This window comes from Phodopus roborovskii, unplaced genomic scaffold, assembly GCF_943737965.1.
Source record: "Phodopus roborovskii unplaced genomic scaffold, PHOROB, whole genome shotgun sequence".
NCBI classification, from domain to species: Eukaryota; Metazoa; Chordata; class Mammalia; order Rodentia; family Cricetidae; genus Phodopus; species Phodopus roborovskii.
In genome coordinates, this window is record NW_026125264.1 from 1,800,552 (window position 1) to 1,815,207 (window position 14,656).

At 52.0% G+C, this 14,656-nt stretch overlaps 1 protein-coding gene across 1 annotated transcript; it reads right to left on the bottom strand.

Annotated features, from left to right (window-relative positions):
• Window positions 1–723: 723 nt before the first annotated feature.
• On the bottom strand, window positions 724–14,656 carry Bpifb3 (BPI fold containing family B member 3). The gene is made up of 15 exons (XM_051194180.1): window positions 14,545–14,656; window positions 13,620–13,776; window positions 12,039–12,143; window positions 11,639–11,779; window positions 10,403–10,466; window positions 9,440–9,500; window positions 8,537–8,628; window positions 8,233–8,412; window positions 6,027–6,080; window positions 4,389–4,562; window positions 3,836–3,903; window positions 2,666–2,708; window positions 1,901–1,964; window positions 1,643–1,719; window positions 724–942 (listed from the first exon to the last, which is right to left on the bottom strand). Exons 1-15 carry the CDS (start codon window positions 14,654–14,656, stop codon window positions 913–915), a joined length of 1,422 nt encoding a protein of 473 aa, XP_051050137.1. The 3' UTR covers window positions 724–912.

A 14,656-nucleotide genomic window follows, 5' to 3' on the forward strand; every position in this document is an offset into this window, starting at 1 on the left:
GGGAGCCCCATCCCAGATGTGGGCAGTGCCGTCATTCCATAGGCTGGAGGTTCCGGAAACAGGACAGAGAGGAAGAGCAAGAATTTCTGACACATCCCCAGCACCATGATGTCTGCCTCAGTTGCAGTCCATAGCAATGAAGCCAGCCTGCTACAGACTGAAACCCCCAAAAGCACCACCCCCAATTAAACCCTATAAACTGTGTCTCCTGTAGAGTTGCCACATGGTAAATGAAGCTGACCATGTCATGCATCAAGAGCATTCGGCAGTGCTCTCACGTTCTAGGGGCATCCCTACCTTTCCTTGGTCAGTGGGTATCACTCCCAGGCAGGGCACGCCCCACTCAACCTTGCTTCATGGAGTCCCAGCTCCTTTTCTCCTATTCACCCCTCCCAAACTCAGCTCATATACCCTTCTGGGAAATGTCCAAAACTCAGAGACACCAGTTCTGGAGGAGGGACAGTGGGGAATCAACCACAGGGAGAGGAAAAGTCAGGAAGGCATGACAAGGACCAGAGGTTGCCCAGGCCAGCCAGGTGGGTTGTTACACAGCCCTCTATGTGCCCTCATCTCTCAAAGGTTCCTGCTAGAATGAGGAAGGTCATTGGAGACCAAGACCAAAGCTGCTCTGTATCATTAGGGAACGAACCAGCAGGCAGGCACAAGACCAAGGACCAGTTTATTGAAGCTGGGACTGAACCCAGGTGCTGTGTGCCCTCTGAATTGGACCTGTGGCTGCACAGCCATTCCCCACCCCCAAACAAGCAGAGCCACAGGGACAGAGGGCAAGGTGAGCCCGGGTGGACAGGGGGCACTTATACTGTCACCAATGCAGGCTAGAGACTGGAAGGGAGACTGAGTGCAGACAAACACGACTCGGAAGTGAGCAGGAAGAGCAGCAGCCATACTGCCTCATGGTGCCACGGTCAGCACAACAGCATTCTGCAAGAACAGAAATTCTCAGTTAGGTCTCCAAGCCTGAGCCCAGCGTGTCTGCCTCACCTGGTGCCTGGCTGCCTGCTCTGAGACCCAGCATTAAATGAGGGGTGAGTAGGTGGCTGTGTCCAGTGTGGGTGAGGTTGCTAACTCAGGCTTAAGTTGAAGGGCCGTTTTTACAAATAACATACTGAACAACCGTGACACCCTGGACTTCCATTCATAGAGAAACCCCTGTTATGCTCATTTCCTAGAGCTGTCCCAAGACTCAGAGGTGTGCTGATTTGAACGGATTTGTGAACAAAAAAAAAATAATCAGTGCTTAAGGATGTTGTAATCTATTAGTCATGCCTGCCATGGGCACAAGATGAGGGAAGCTCAGAACAAGTATTTGCTATCTGTGAACCAAAGAACGGTGATTCTCTGAGTATATCTGAGGTTCCTTCTTCAGGTCAGACATACCATAATTCAACAGAATTCTGTGATTAATCAATATCTGCCATGGGCAAGGAAGGAAAGGGTGGAAATATATATGCTATATATTAGCTATTTCTGAGACATGTGATTTTTGTTTCTCTGGGATAAATAAAAGTGATACAGAGACAGGTCAGAAGACAAGGCAGGACATGCCCCTCAGACATGCCAAACATGTCTCTCCAGGCATAAGATTGTCATCGGGGGCACATCCTCAAGGAAGGAAGCTCACCTCAATGATAGATATTGCTGAATTGGCAAAGTTGACATTGAGAATCTTAGGCAGAGGTATCCCAACCTCCAGGTGTTCTGTGGGGGAAAAAATGTTTGAAGACAAAGATGGGTTTGTCTCAAGAACCTGATGGTGGACAGACATTTCTCCCTATGGGAGCTCAGCTTCTCATTGGCAAATTCCAACTTACGCCACCATATCCAAACAAAACAAGACAAAACCTGTCTTTTATAAGTCACATTTGCAGTTAAGCCATACCATTGAGCCTCTGCACATAGGCAGCCCGGATCACATCACTTAGCCATTCTTCTAGATGGGATGCCTGCAACAGAGGATGGTATGGGAGAGACTTTGAGGTAAACAAGAGGCCTGGAAGCCTCCAGCAAGCCTAGAGAAACAGTTTCTGGCAGGTAATGGATCCCCTAGACTAGGCTATCTACCCAATAATACTAAAGGAGGCTATTTAATGAAGGCTTTGCCCTTAGCCTAAGATCTTAGAAGATATTCCCTTCTAGAAGATTCTGTGGGTTAGGATGGATGTGTCTGAGCAATAGAACTGTGTGAAGTCTGGCCTTAGAATTTAGACAATTTAGGAGCTCTCAGAACATTCTAGAATCTGAGACTGTCCTTGATATTTTAGAACCTCGGAAGTCTGTGAGAAACAGGAGCCTTAGGGCTCTGTGGGACTGTAAAATGCTAGAACTTTCTGGGCTCAGTACATTGTGTGAAGTTCCAGATCATTGGACTTGACCTCAGAAGAACACGGAATTGGCTCTCCTAAGATAATCAGTGCCACTTGCACACACACACACACACACACACACACACACACACACACAAATACGCATACATGGGTGCAACACAAACATAGGTGCACAGGCAAACACAGGCATGAACACTAGCACACATCCTCTGTTTCTCTGCTCTGATCTGCTGGAGATGAGCCCACACAGAGGCAGCCGTGACCTTGACTCAGTCCCCACTCCCCACCCTCTGCCAAGCTCCTTCTTCCCAGGGACTTACATCAAAAGGTTGGGGAAAAGAGGAGGCCAGTTGGACACTCAGCCTAGCAGAGAGAAGAGAAATATTGAGAGGTCCTAGCTGCTCTTCACTTCCTGCTGAGAGTTGTTCACTTAGCTTACCCTGGCCAACCCCAATCATGGATTTCCAGGGACAGGAAACAGGACTTGGGCCTAGTTCATGTCTCTCCTGCCATGGCCCAAGGTCTCTGTTTTCCTCCTTGGTGGCCTGAGAGACCCTCACTTTCTTTCTGAGACCTTCCATAAGACACCTCCTAGAGGGCTCCCAGCTGCCTGTGTGTACCAGTAGCCTTTCCCTAGCCTGACACTGCACATGGACCAGTCCCCATCCAGCAGGAGCTCACTAATGGCCTTGTAAACCAGGGCAAGCCTGGACCTCTATCTTCACCTATGGAGTGCTGTGGCATAAACTGCCACCAGGAGGCAGAGATGAGCAGGCAGCTGGCCAGGTTGAGGGGAGCAGCAAAGGAAGGAACCACAGGGAAGCTGTGGGTACCAAAGCAGGGTGTGCAATACTGGGTCCTGTGGCTCAGGACAGGCAAATCTCAATGATACCTGGGAAAATCTCTACCACTGGGATAGAGGGCAGACAGATCTCATCATAACCATAGCACCAGCTGGAAAGGGAGGCCGGGATCACAGGTCTATTGCTTGAGTCTAGGCTACAGTAAACTTTACAAGCTGTAAAGTGTGTGCTGGGAAGTGTGTTCAAATAAGAGGAGAATGGTCTCCTGCCTTCATCTTGGCTGTTTGGATTCTCTGGATGCACAATTAACATGAGGCAGGTGATGAGGGATCTGAGGAAGGGGTCCTATATGAGCAGAAGCTTCTGCCAGCACTCCGGGGCTCCTGTCCCAGTGGTCAGCCTCGGGCTGATGGCACAGGGTGCAGCCTCCATGTCCTTGGTAAGGCTCACTGCCAAGGGTAGCCTCTGAGCATAGGGAGCAGTGGAGGGGCCAGTCAGGGCCACCTACTCTGAGCCCTACTGCTTGATCTGTAGTGATCACCGTGTCCCCTCCCTGTGGGCCCTAAGGTGAGACAAATCCACTAAATACTCAGCTCAGTGAAGCCCATCAAGTGACCCCTATTTTAGCCAGTTCCTGATTCTTGTGTCTAGAGAGAGGGACAAGGCCACCTTAGGACCCCACGTTACCGTTCCAGGGACAGAGATATGTGCAGCTTGGTAGTGGATGGAGCCAGCTGGGCATTTAGAGTCATAACCTGAGAAGAAGAGAGAGCAGATGTTTTTCCTGATTCTGAAAGGCATATGGGCAGTTGCCTAGATGCCAGAAGAACCTCTGACTATTGCTTCCATGGGCTGCGCTGGCCCTACTGTGTGGCAGGAGCTGTGGGCATTCTGGGCTGCAGACCTTGGAGTGACCCAGTGTTTAACCCATGGGGGAGCTGAAGACTCCCCAGGGCACTTGAGCTAACCTAGGAAGATGGTAGAGGAAACAGGCAGGGCACAAGGCATGCTGGGACCATCAGGCTATGGTAGGCAGCAGGTTCTCCAGAAGACACTGCACAGAGGCAGGCCATTGAGGGACAATCTCAAGACTCGAGAAAACAGTGTGGGCCCACTGAGCTACAGAAGGATTAGGGGCTGGGAGGAACTGGCTAAACGGTTAGGCTTAGTTCAGAGAAGATATGGGGGGTCTTGCTGTGCCACATGGGGCTCCCCACTCTCCCCCCACCCAACCATCTACCCCATTCATCTGGAAGAGGGCCACAGGACTTCCTTGAGGGACAGAAGACGACAGCACATGGATGGCAGCTGGGATGGAGACTGTGGCCTTCTTGCTCTGCAGCGTGACCATGGGTGCTTTGGTCACCCGCAGTGACAGCAGGAGGTGCTGACCAGGGGGCAGCTTCCCCAGGGCCTGGGAGAGACAAGAAATGAGCAGAGGGCATGAAGGCAGCTTAGATGCCCACTATTAGAAACAGTCAGTCAGTCAACGAACTCCCTGACCATCCCCTGGGTAAAAGGCCCTGTGTGTGGCATCAAGGTTACAGTCCATCTAGGAGAGCAGGCACCTGGTCTCATCAAGGTGGCAAGACTCTAACCGGGGTGGGGGTTGCCCCTAAATCAGACTGTATGCTCAGACAAAAATCTTCCCCAAGCAAGCTGGGTGTGGCGACACACATCTAAAATCCCAGCAACTGGGAGATAGGAACAAAAGCATCAAGAATTAAAGCTAGCCTTCGCTAAAATAACAAGTTCAGGGGCAATCTGGGCTACCTGCATCCCTGTATCAAAAACAAAACAAACAAAAACTGCTGCATCCTGAGGGCCCTCCTGGTTCTCTGCCACTCAACCCCTGGTGCACCTTCCTCCTGCCTTCAGGAGGGTTTCCTGAATGTCCAGCCTCAGGCCCCTCCTCCTGAGTGAGTGTCCAGCCTCAGGCCCCTCCTCCTGAGTGAGTGTCCAGCCTCAGGCCCCTCCTCCTAAGTGAGTGTCCAGCCTCAGGCCCCTCCTCCTGAGTGAGTGTCCAGCCTCAGGCCCCTCCTCCTGAGTGAGTGTCCAGCCTCAGGCCCCCTCCTCCTGAGTGAGGTTCCAGCCTCAGGCCCCTTCTCTCCCGAGCCTCCTCTGCCCTGAGACTCTGAGAGGTACGTGTTCCCCAGTTCTCTCTAAGGTTGACTGGAGCCATCTCCTTTACGGACTCACAGACCTTGTCCTCCATACCCAACTCAGCAGCCACAAGCATCCTCTGTCCCTCTGTCCAACCCCTCTAAGACTGCTGCTCCTCTAAGATCCCTAAAGTGACAGTAGTCATTTCAATGTGGTATGATTTCTGATTTTCCCAGCTGGACAGTGGTGGGTCCAGCTGAATTTGGGGAATCTGGGCCCTGGGATCATGTAGTAATGTCTGCTATCCCCACCTATGACCCTTCTCCTTTGTCTCTCCGGGACAGAGAAGAGCAGCAGGGGACATGTTCAGGTCTTGGGAACCCTTGAGGGTGGATCTCATGAGTCCCTGGGTTGATAATTCAGTAATTCAGGAATTTGGGCTTGGGGCACTGGCCTTCAGATTCCAGGATGTGGGTTTCTTTAGGTGGAGGTAGGGGCATGTCTCTGTTCTAAAATGCTGTGTGATCCTGACTTCCATCACTTCTCAAAGGCTGGGTGTCACTGGGACAAGCAGAATGATCTAATTGTGTGCTTCCTTCCACTGAGTATCCACCAAGTAACTGAAAGGAAAGTATCTGGAAGGACCACAGCAATCAGTGTCCTGGGAAAGACTCCTGTTCTCTGAGTAGAGAGATGCTCTGAGAAAGATTGTTGAGTCCATTCCGATTCATGTGGAAGGAGCTACACTGATACAAACCCTAAGAGTGCCACTCACCTCGGGGGCTAAAGCTGCCAGGTCGGTAGTTGTCAGTGGGATATTTCTGGGAACCTGGATATAAGAGCAAACGAGAGATTGATGGAGAAGGAAGGAATCCCTGGGCACATGTGCAGAATAGGAGAGTATGTCCCTCCCACCTCTGCACACTGCAGACACTCCCACCTATTCAGTGAAGACTGGGCCTGACCCATACCAGGCACCAGATGTGTGTGCAGAGCTCTTCCCATCTTCCCTTGCACAGCCCACACAGCAGCTCAGCTAAGAGCTAAGCTACCTTCACTTTATACAAGGGATGCTAAGTCTCTACCTGGGGTCTATCCTTAGCTAATAGCAGCCCTGGTTGTGCAGGATGTGCAACTGAGCCACCTGTTATCAGACCCCTCACATTACTACCAGACCATATCAGAAAGTACAGGCTTGGCCCCAGGTGCTCTTATCCATCACCCCAGTGACCACTCATGAATATGACCATTGCCAGTCTTCATAAGACATGAGGTTCATTTTCTCTCTAACTAAAACATTAGTGATCTAAGTAGCAGTGGTCACCATGGTCTCATTACCAGGTTGCTAAGCAATAGTGATCCCACATGAACCGCCTATCAGAACAGATCTGTCCACACTCTGTCCCTCCAGAGCTCCTGGAGCATTCTCAGGGTCAGCCAACACATAATATATGTTCTGGGAGGGCCTTTCATCACAATGCTAACGGCCCCAGCCATGGGCCATGCAGTGACATGTTGTGAACTATTCCTTTACACTGTGTGAAGGTGTATCACTGTGATTGGTTTAATAAAGAGATGGATGGCCAACAGCTAGTCAGGAAGATGCTGGGCAAAACTTCTTGGACTAAGAGAAGAAGAAAAGTGGAGTTCCCAGTCAGACACAGAGAAAGCAGCATGAGCAGTATGGAGAGATGAGGTAATGAGTCATGTGACAGAATGTAGATTCAAATAAATGAGTTAATTTAAGTTATAAGAGCTAGTAGGACAAGCCTAAGCTAAGGCCAAGTTTTCATATTTAATGGTAAGTTATTGTGTCATTATTTGGGAACTGGCAGTACAGAAAAAACTCCTTGATTCCTCTTCCTCTCTCTCTCTACCCAGAAGGCCCATCTATACCTCCTGCCTAGCTACTAACCATGCAGCTCTTTATTACATCAATCAGAAGGCACCTTGGCAAAGGCACATCTTTACAATATAAACAAATATTCCACAATAGACACATTTCCCTCCTTCAGACTCTGCTTTATCCCTAGCTAAAGACTCCTACCTATGTCCCAGGGAGATCCCTCCCCACCCTACATGATGTGATAGGCCAGCCCTCTTGCCTGAGCTTAAGCTATATGTGAGGTTTCTGTATAGCTCAGAGCTCACTGCTCCAGGTAGGGCTCAGACCAAGAAAACGCTTCTGGTGGGGCTGCTAGTCCTTCCAAGCCACTGGGACAAGTGGCCAGCACAGAATCAAGGGGGTTCCAGAAGCTACAGAACAAAAGTGCAAGTGACCTTTGACCAAGTTGAACCCTAGTTGGGTTTTGTTTTTGTTTTTCTTTTTCTTTTGCTCCAACTCGCATCTACTCTTAAGAAAATAGACAGGGGGGGGCAGAGAGATGGCTCAGAGGTTAAGAGCACTGGCTGCTCTTCCAGAGGTCCTGAGTTCAATTCCCAACAACCACATGGTGGTTCACAGCCATCCATAATGAGATCTGATGCTGCCTTCTGGCATGCAGGACATACATGGAGGCAGAATGTTGTTTACATAATAAATAAAATGTTTTTTAAAAAACCAAACACTGAAACAAACAAAAAAAACACACAAACCAAAACCAACTAAAAAAACTCATTAAAAAAAGAAAAAGAAAATAGACAGGATGTTAGCCATTCCTACTTCACTGTAAAATAGCTTACACTCAAGAAAGGTTCATCTGGTGCTAGGATGAGAGGAAAGCTGGCTTCACTCTCCATGCCAGTTCTGGCTATTAAGGATGGCTTTCTGGAGGGCTGAGTTTAGAAGGCTTCAGAAGCACCAACAAGGTATGAAGGATTATGGACATCCTCCTCGAAGACAGGGTGTGTGTGTTCTAAACACACCCAACCCTCACTTACAGAGAACAGGCTAAGCAAGGCTGTGAATGACTACACAAAAACTCTTTTGCCCAGGTCTGGTAGCAGGGTTCCTACTCAGCATCCCCATCCTGGGAACTCACCATCTCAGGGGTGATGTCTAGGTCAAGGGCACCATTGGTCTGCAGGAGCCCAAACACAGTGTTGAAGAGGTAGAGTGGGACAGTCACTTGAGAGGTGTGGTCCTCCTTGGGGGGCACCTTGACTGGGAGACGTGGCTTGGGGAAATCAATGACATCGCCAGCTATGCTCTTCACAATGGGCTACCAGGCGACAGACAGAGATAGGAAGGTCTGTGACTGCTCAGCCTTCTGGCCTTGCCCACAATCTCCATCCACCTCTGTGCTTCCCTCATGGACCCTGCTGCCTTGGTCTTGGAGCACTCACATTTACATCTAGTTCAATGTACTGGTTGGAGATGAGGGGCAGTGTAGCCAGAGTGAACTCCACAGAACCCAGAGGCCCAAGGGGCACCAGACCTGCAAGAAAGAGGACAGACATTAGGACCTCAACTCAGCCACCAGAAACAGTCCCACGGTCACTTATTGAGCACCTACTGCATACTTACCTTTACCACAGAACTCATTTGTGTGCTTTTGTTACCCTAGCTGCTGGAGGTCTACAGACCAAGGCCACACAGAGTGATAATGCCTGTGTTCCTGTTTTTAGGCCTGCTGTGGCTGGCTCCTGCCTGCCAGGCCTCTTTCCCGGACTCCCTGATGGAGGTGTGGCCAGGCACCACCCCACCCTGTGCCTTCTCATACTTTCCCAAGTGTAGAGGTCTCCACAAAGCAGAGAGACCGAGTTACTGGGCTGCATGGCCATGGCTGCCTAGCTGAAGCCCTCTGGGCATGGGGTTTCCATCTCCACAGAGAACCTTTGCCTCCTGTTTTAGCCCCAAGTGCTCAGTGAGTGTCTGTCTACCTGCAGATCTTGGGTGCTCAGTGGGTGTCTGTCTGTCTGAGAGTCACCCTGGGGGTCTCTGTCTGCAGCAGACTGTGGGTGCTCAGTGAGTGTCTGTCTGTGGCAGCTGCAAGGTGGAGATCTCCGATGTGGCAGCTCTGAGGCTCCTCACCCTATGGTAGCTGGAATCCTCCCTAGACATCCTCCTTAGCACCCCTTCCTAGTTCTCCATCCTGCGGCTTCTCCAGAGATATCCCCAAAGTGGAGTGGACGGTCTTGAGGAGGAAGTACCCCTGTACCCCTCCTTCCCTCCATGGCCACCTGCTCAATGGCAAAGGAAGGCAGACGGGAGAAAGGGTCACAGAGGAGGCACAGGACCCAACTTACTCAGTGTAGCCCCCAAGAGTTCGTTCACCACACTTAGCACGCTGTCTACCACAGGGCACAGCTGTACAGGAGAAGATGGGGGTCACTGGAGAGATAAGGGTGAACCCTGCTTGGGGCAGGGGACGGCTGCCTCTCTTCCAAAATGCCTGGTTCTGCGTCACTGAGGCTCAAAGCAAAGCAGAATGTGAAGACGGGCAGAGGATGGGGTGGCAAGGGCACACATGGGCACCTGAACTCACATCTTTGTTATATGAACCCCATTAGAAGGTGCTAATGGTTGCGAGGGGTGTGCAGTAGAAAGTACAGGGGCCACTGAAGCAAGGTCAGAGTGGCTGCAATTCCATCTGTGGCCGCAAGTCCATCCTGCCACCAGTGTGGAGTCGGTCAGAAGTCCCAGGGACCTCATCTTCCCTGTCATCCAAGAGACCCATCGCACCCTGCCCTACACTCACTGAACCCTGTGCTGTGAGTGCATCGAGCAGGCGCTTTGCTACCCAAGTGAGACTCCAGCCCAGCCCCTCAGTCTACAGTTGGAGTCAGAAACGAAGGAAGGGCTACCTGCCAAGGTCAGTTATTGGAAGACGCATAAGACAGGGTTGAGGCAAGACTGGTGCCCCAGTCTCCAGGTCTGCACCGGGAGGAGAATGGCTGCAGGCAGCCAGCTAGTGTATCCTGTAGCACTGGGCAGCCCAGGAAGAAGAGTCGGCAGAGAAGCCACAGCACAACACTGACCTCAAAGCACAACCCCACCCCAAATAACAGCCAGGGGCTCTGACGCAAGTGCTTCCAGCACACAGCCCCAGAGTCCGGAATGAACCTGCCTGCTTGAGTCCTCTCCCCTCCCATGGCCACACTGCTACCTTCAGTCCATCCACTTCCACCCACACAGCTCTCCTCACAGTGACTTAGGGATGCCTGCTAACTTCCCCTGGCAGCCTGAGCTGGGGTTGGGGGCATACTCACCAGTCCAGGCAGCACTTTACACAGTGTCTGTTCTACGAGACCAAAGATAGGCGTGGGCAGCAGCCTGGGTGGAAGAGACATGAAGCTGGATGGCAGGGCAGCTGGATCAGGGGCTCTGCCATTCTCCTGTTTCTTCCTTTTGTGAGGTTGGCTAGGGCTTTGGGGACCTGTGTGTAAGCCCTGGCCAAGGCTTTAGCTTCCCTGGCTAGACAGCCCCACCCTCTCCTTTGCCACTGCCAGATTAGAGAGGAGCCCACACATGCCTACTATGCAGCCTGTGCTCCAGAGTGTCTGACCCCCGTCTCACTCAATTGTAGGCAAGGGTCATTTGCATGTGCTTAGCATGGGGCTCAATAAACAATGGGTGGATGGATGGACGGACGGACGGATGGACGATGGATGGATGGATGGATGGATGGATGGATGGATGGATGGATGGATGGGTAGATGGCTTGAGGATACACAATATTAGTTGGGCTGGGGCCTGCCTGGATACCATGGGGATACAGGGTCACATCCCACAAAATCACATTCCAAGACAGCAGCAGTACCCTGGACTTACCACCACCACCCCCACAGAGCATCATAACAAACACTGGAATTGAAGGAGCCCAAAGTTCCTAACCCTTGTTAAAGCCTTTACAGAGGATCTGTTACTGGAGCTAACACTAAGCCAGCAAGGTCAGGGAGCTGGGGTTTGGCCTAGGATGAAGACAGTGCCAGGGAGACAGAGAAAGAACAGGCCAGGGGAGGGCAGTGTGATAGCCAGAAACAAGCTTCTCTGCCTGCCTCATCTGTGTGTGAGAGACCTTGGGCAGTCCCCTTGTCCTATGGGGGGCTCTGCTCACTCCCTGGAGTGAAGTTAGTCATGAGTGTGGTGGGCAGGTGAGCAGATGTCCCCGCAGGAAGGGCTGGATGTGAAGGTGTCTGCATATGCACACAGAAGAAACACTGAGACCCCCAACATGGAGCAATGGTTCCAGAGTCACACAAGCCAGAGGCAAGGCTGAGGCTCTTAGCAGGGACAGAGATTCTGGGAGACAGGGAGCCCTGAGTGGGACTCTAGACACTGGAGAAAGACATCAGTCTGGAGTAGATGTGTTGAGAGCTGTGGCTTGGTTCTCATGTCTGGGACACAGCCTGGGACTGCAGGGCAGCATGACATTCGCAGGCAGAGCTGGGTGACAGGTGCCCCATGCGAGATGTATACAAGTTGGTCCCAGGCCAGAGACTCACCCTGACATCAGATTGATGCGGCCCAGAAGCGTGTTGCAGCGCTTAAGGACCAGGATGGGTGTCCCCCGTGGACTCACGCCCAGCGCCACCTTCGAGGACACATTCACCTCTGCAGCCAGTTGCAGGAGGCCCACCAGGGGACTGCAAGACCCCCAAAATGAGTACAACCTTCCTCCCAGAGCCTCCCCATCTCGCCATGCCTACTCCATCCTTGGGCCTGGATGGAAGGAGGCCTGCATTCCCCTCTTCCCCTTCAGGCAATGGAGGGGGGCCTGGGAAATGCCATGGAAGCTTGGGGAACACAGTGGGCCCAAGAGAAACAGAATGGGAGTTCCTTGGGGAGGAAGTAGGGTAGAGGAAATGAGGGGACAATGAATGGGGGCCCCAGAAGTGCACTCACCCGGAGCCGTGCAGGCTAACCTTGGTGTGCAGGCTCAGCTGCACCCCAAACCCTGGCAGCAGCTTGATTGACACTTTGGGCAGAGTAAGTTCCTCTATCTTCAGCCTGGAGAAGGGGTGGAGTGGGCTGCTCACTCCTGCATACACTGGGGCCTGGGCGGACCCTGACCAGCAGATTCCTGGTATGGTCCATGCATATCACAGTTGGAGGCCCTATCCTACTTGGCAGCCTTGGCCCTAATTAGGTCTCTGCCTGTGACATTGGGCCACATAAAGGGAACACCCTACAAGAGATTTCTTACTATCCTTCCAGCTCATTCTCACTATTCCTGACTTTCTTTAACTTAGCATCCTCTTCCAGCTAGCTGAGTCCTCCTGGGTCTCCTGATTTCAGCCAGACATCCCCTCCTCCAGGAAGTCCTCCTTCCTGGTTCTTAGCCTGCAGCTTACAGCCTTGCCATATCAGGCTTTGGCACATTCCTTGAAGCAATGTGAGGCTCATCCAGCCAGAGAGGTATGGAGAGATGTGGGATCTATTAACAGTGATAACATTTACTGAGTGCCCACTACACTCAGTATTTGGCCTGCTGCATACATATTAATGCTGTCCTGACATCATAGTATCCAACCAAAATGCTTCACAGCCCGGCTCTGTGGCTACCTGTGACTGGGGAAGTATCACATTGCTGCTGTGTCTCAGTGTGTACGTGTGTAAAACCCAGACAGTGACAAGGTCTACCTCAGAGTGACTCAATGAATCACAGCACTATCAGCTATCACCAGCCCCTTTGTAGATACAGGTGCTATGTGGGGACCAGGCTCCACCTTCTCTGTCATCACAAGCCTGTGCTCCTCTACTGACTGACTGCCCTGACTCACTCTAGCATGGGCTGCAGTCATATACACAAACATGGTCCCCTCCACCACTGAGTGAACACAGCGAGGACCTTCCTGTGGGGCTTCCACCCACTCACCTGTGGAGGGAGTCGACATTTGTCCCATCTCTGCACTCGGTAGACCAACTTACCAGCAGTGCTTAGGGTCAGCTAGAAACCCCTGCTGGATGACTATTCTGCTAAAAGCATTAGTCACCTGCTCCTTTCTTTCATCCTAAAATTATCGCAAGGCCCTGTTTATGCACTGAGGGCATTCTGATGAACAGCTCCTTGGTTTTGTAATCTGCTATGGTAACAAAGACAAGCCAGTAAAATGTATGGTGTGTACAGAGTGAGGGTCCCCCGGAGACCCTGGAGTGTAGAGGGGCTGAGAGGAGCAGGACCAGGGTCTTCTCAGGAGACACACAAAAAGGATGAGGGAAGGAGCCAGAAAAGCCTGGGTTAGCCCAGAGAAATCAAGCAATCTTCCCAGGGTCACGCAGCAAGAAATACAATTGTCTCTAGCCACCGCCCCTGAGTGACAGTGGCATGAGGCTATTCATGCCTGCCAGGCTCAAGGTCATTATTTCCACCACCTTCCTGCACCACCCTCACTGCCTACCAATGGTCACAATCCCTCGCCCCCTTCCCAGCGACCAGTGGGGACAAGCCTTCCTTCAAAACCCTCCAGAGCCCTGAGGCCTCACCCGGAAAGTTCCTCCACAAGACTGAAGATGCCCCCGTAGCTCAACAGGCCGCCGCCTCCAAGCAACCCTCCTGCTCCCAGAAGGCCCTGATTCACTGATGTCACTGTTCCCAGCACGTTTTGTAGAATAGGGCCCCCAACCAGCGAGTTCTGGATGGCTGCAGAGAAGGTAGGAAGGAGAAAGGGTCAATAAACTCTTCTTCCACCCTGAGGACCAAGACGGAGGCAGCTGCCCTTTCCTTTGAGCTTCAGGAGCTGTCTCCACTAGGATTGACATGTCACACTCAAAGGGTGGGAACTCCTCCCACTGGCCCACTTATGGTACCCAGAGAGTGCCAGGAATAAATGAACACACCCCCTGACAATCCCTACACCTAAAGACACACAAAAGACCGAAAGGGGGCAGACACTTGCCCAGTGTCAGAGCAAAGATGATGTGTGCGCCATGAGTTAAACTTGGGCTCCAGGTCCCAGGGCTACCCTGCAGCTGGAATGAAGGGTGGATCCAGGGATTTGATGGCCATGCAGGAGCAACCCCAACCTTGAGGTCCACAGCCTGACTCTGTGACTGTGGGAAGGGCAGGGCAGAGGAAACCCATTGTGGGTAGCCCTGCACTGTCCCTGAGATGGTCACCCCAAAGCCATGAGGTGGGGATACAACCCAGCCAGTCCCTTCTCCATGCCTGTCCCCAGCCCCAGGCAGCTGCACACGATCCAGTCTCTGTTCAGAGGAAAGGGCATCAAGGGATACTGGAGGAGCTGGAGAGCAAACCCGAGCCAGGGTGTGTGTTGCTCGCCCCTCCAGGGTCCTCACGGGATACAGCAGAGTATGTCAGCTGCGGGCCGACAGCCTCAGCTCGATCTGTCTCTCATGCAGACAGCTGCAGTCGGCTCCTTCCCAGCCTGCCCACCTGTTCCTGGCTCACCTTTGCCCAGTTCATCCTTGTCAATCCGAGCAAGTGTGCCCACTGTTTCAAGCAGCCCCAGGCACGGAGTGGCCAGGCCCCAGAGCAGAAACAGGGTGTACACACCCAGCAT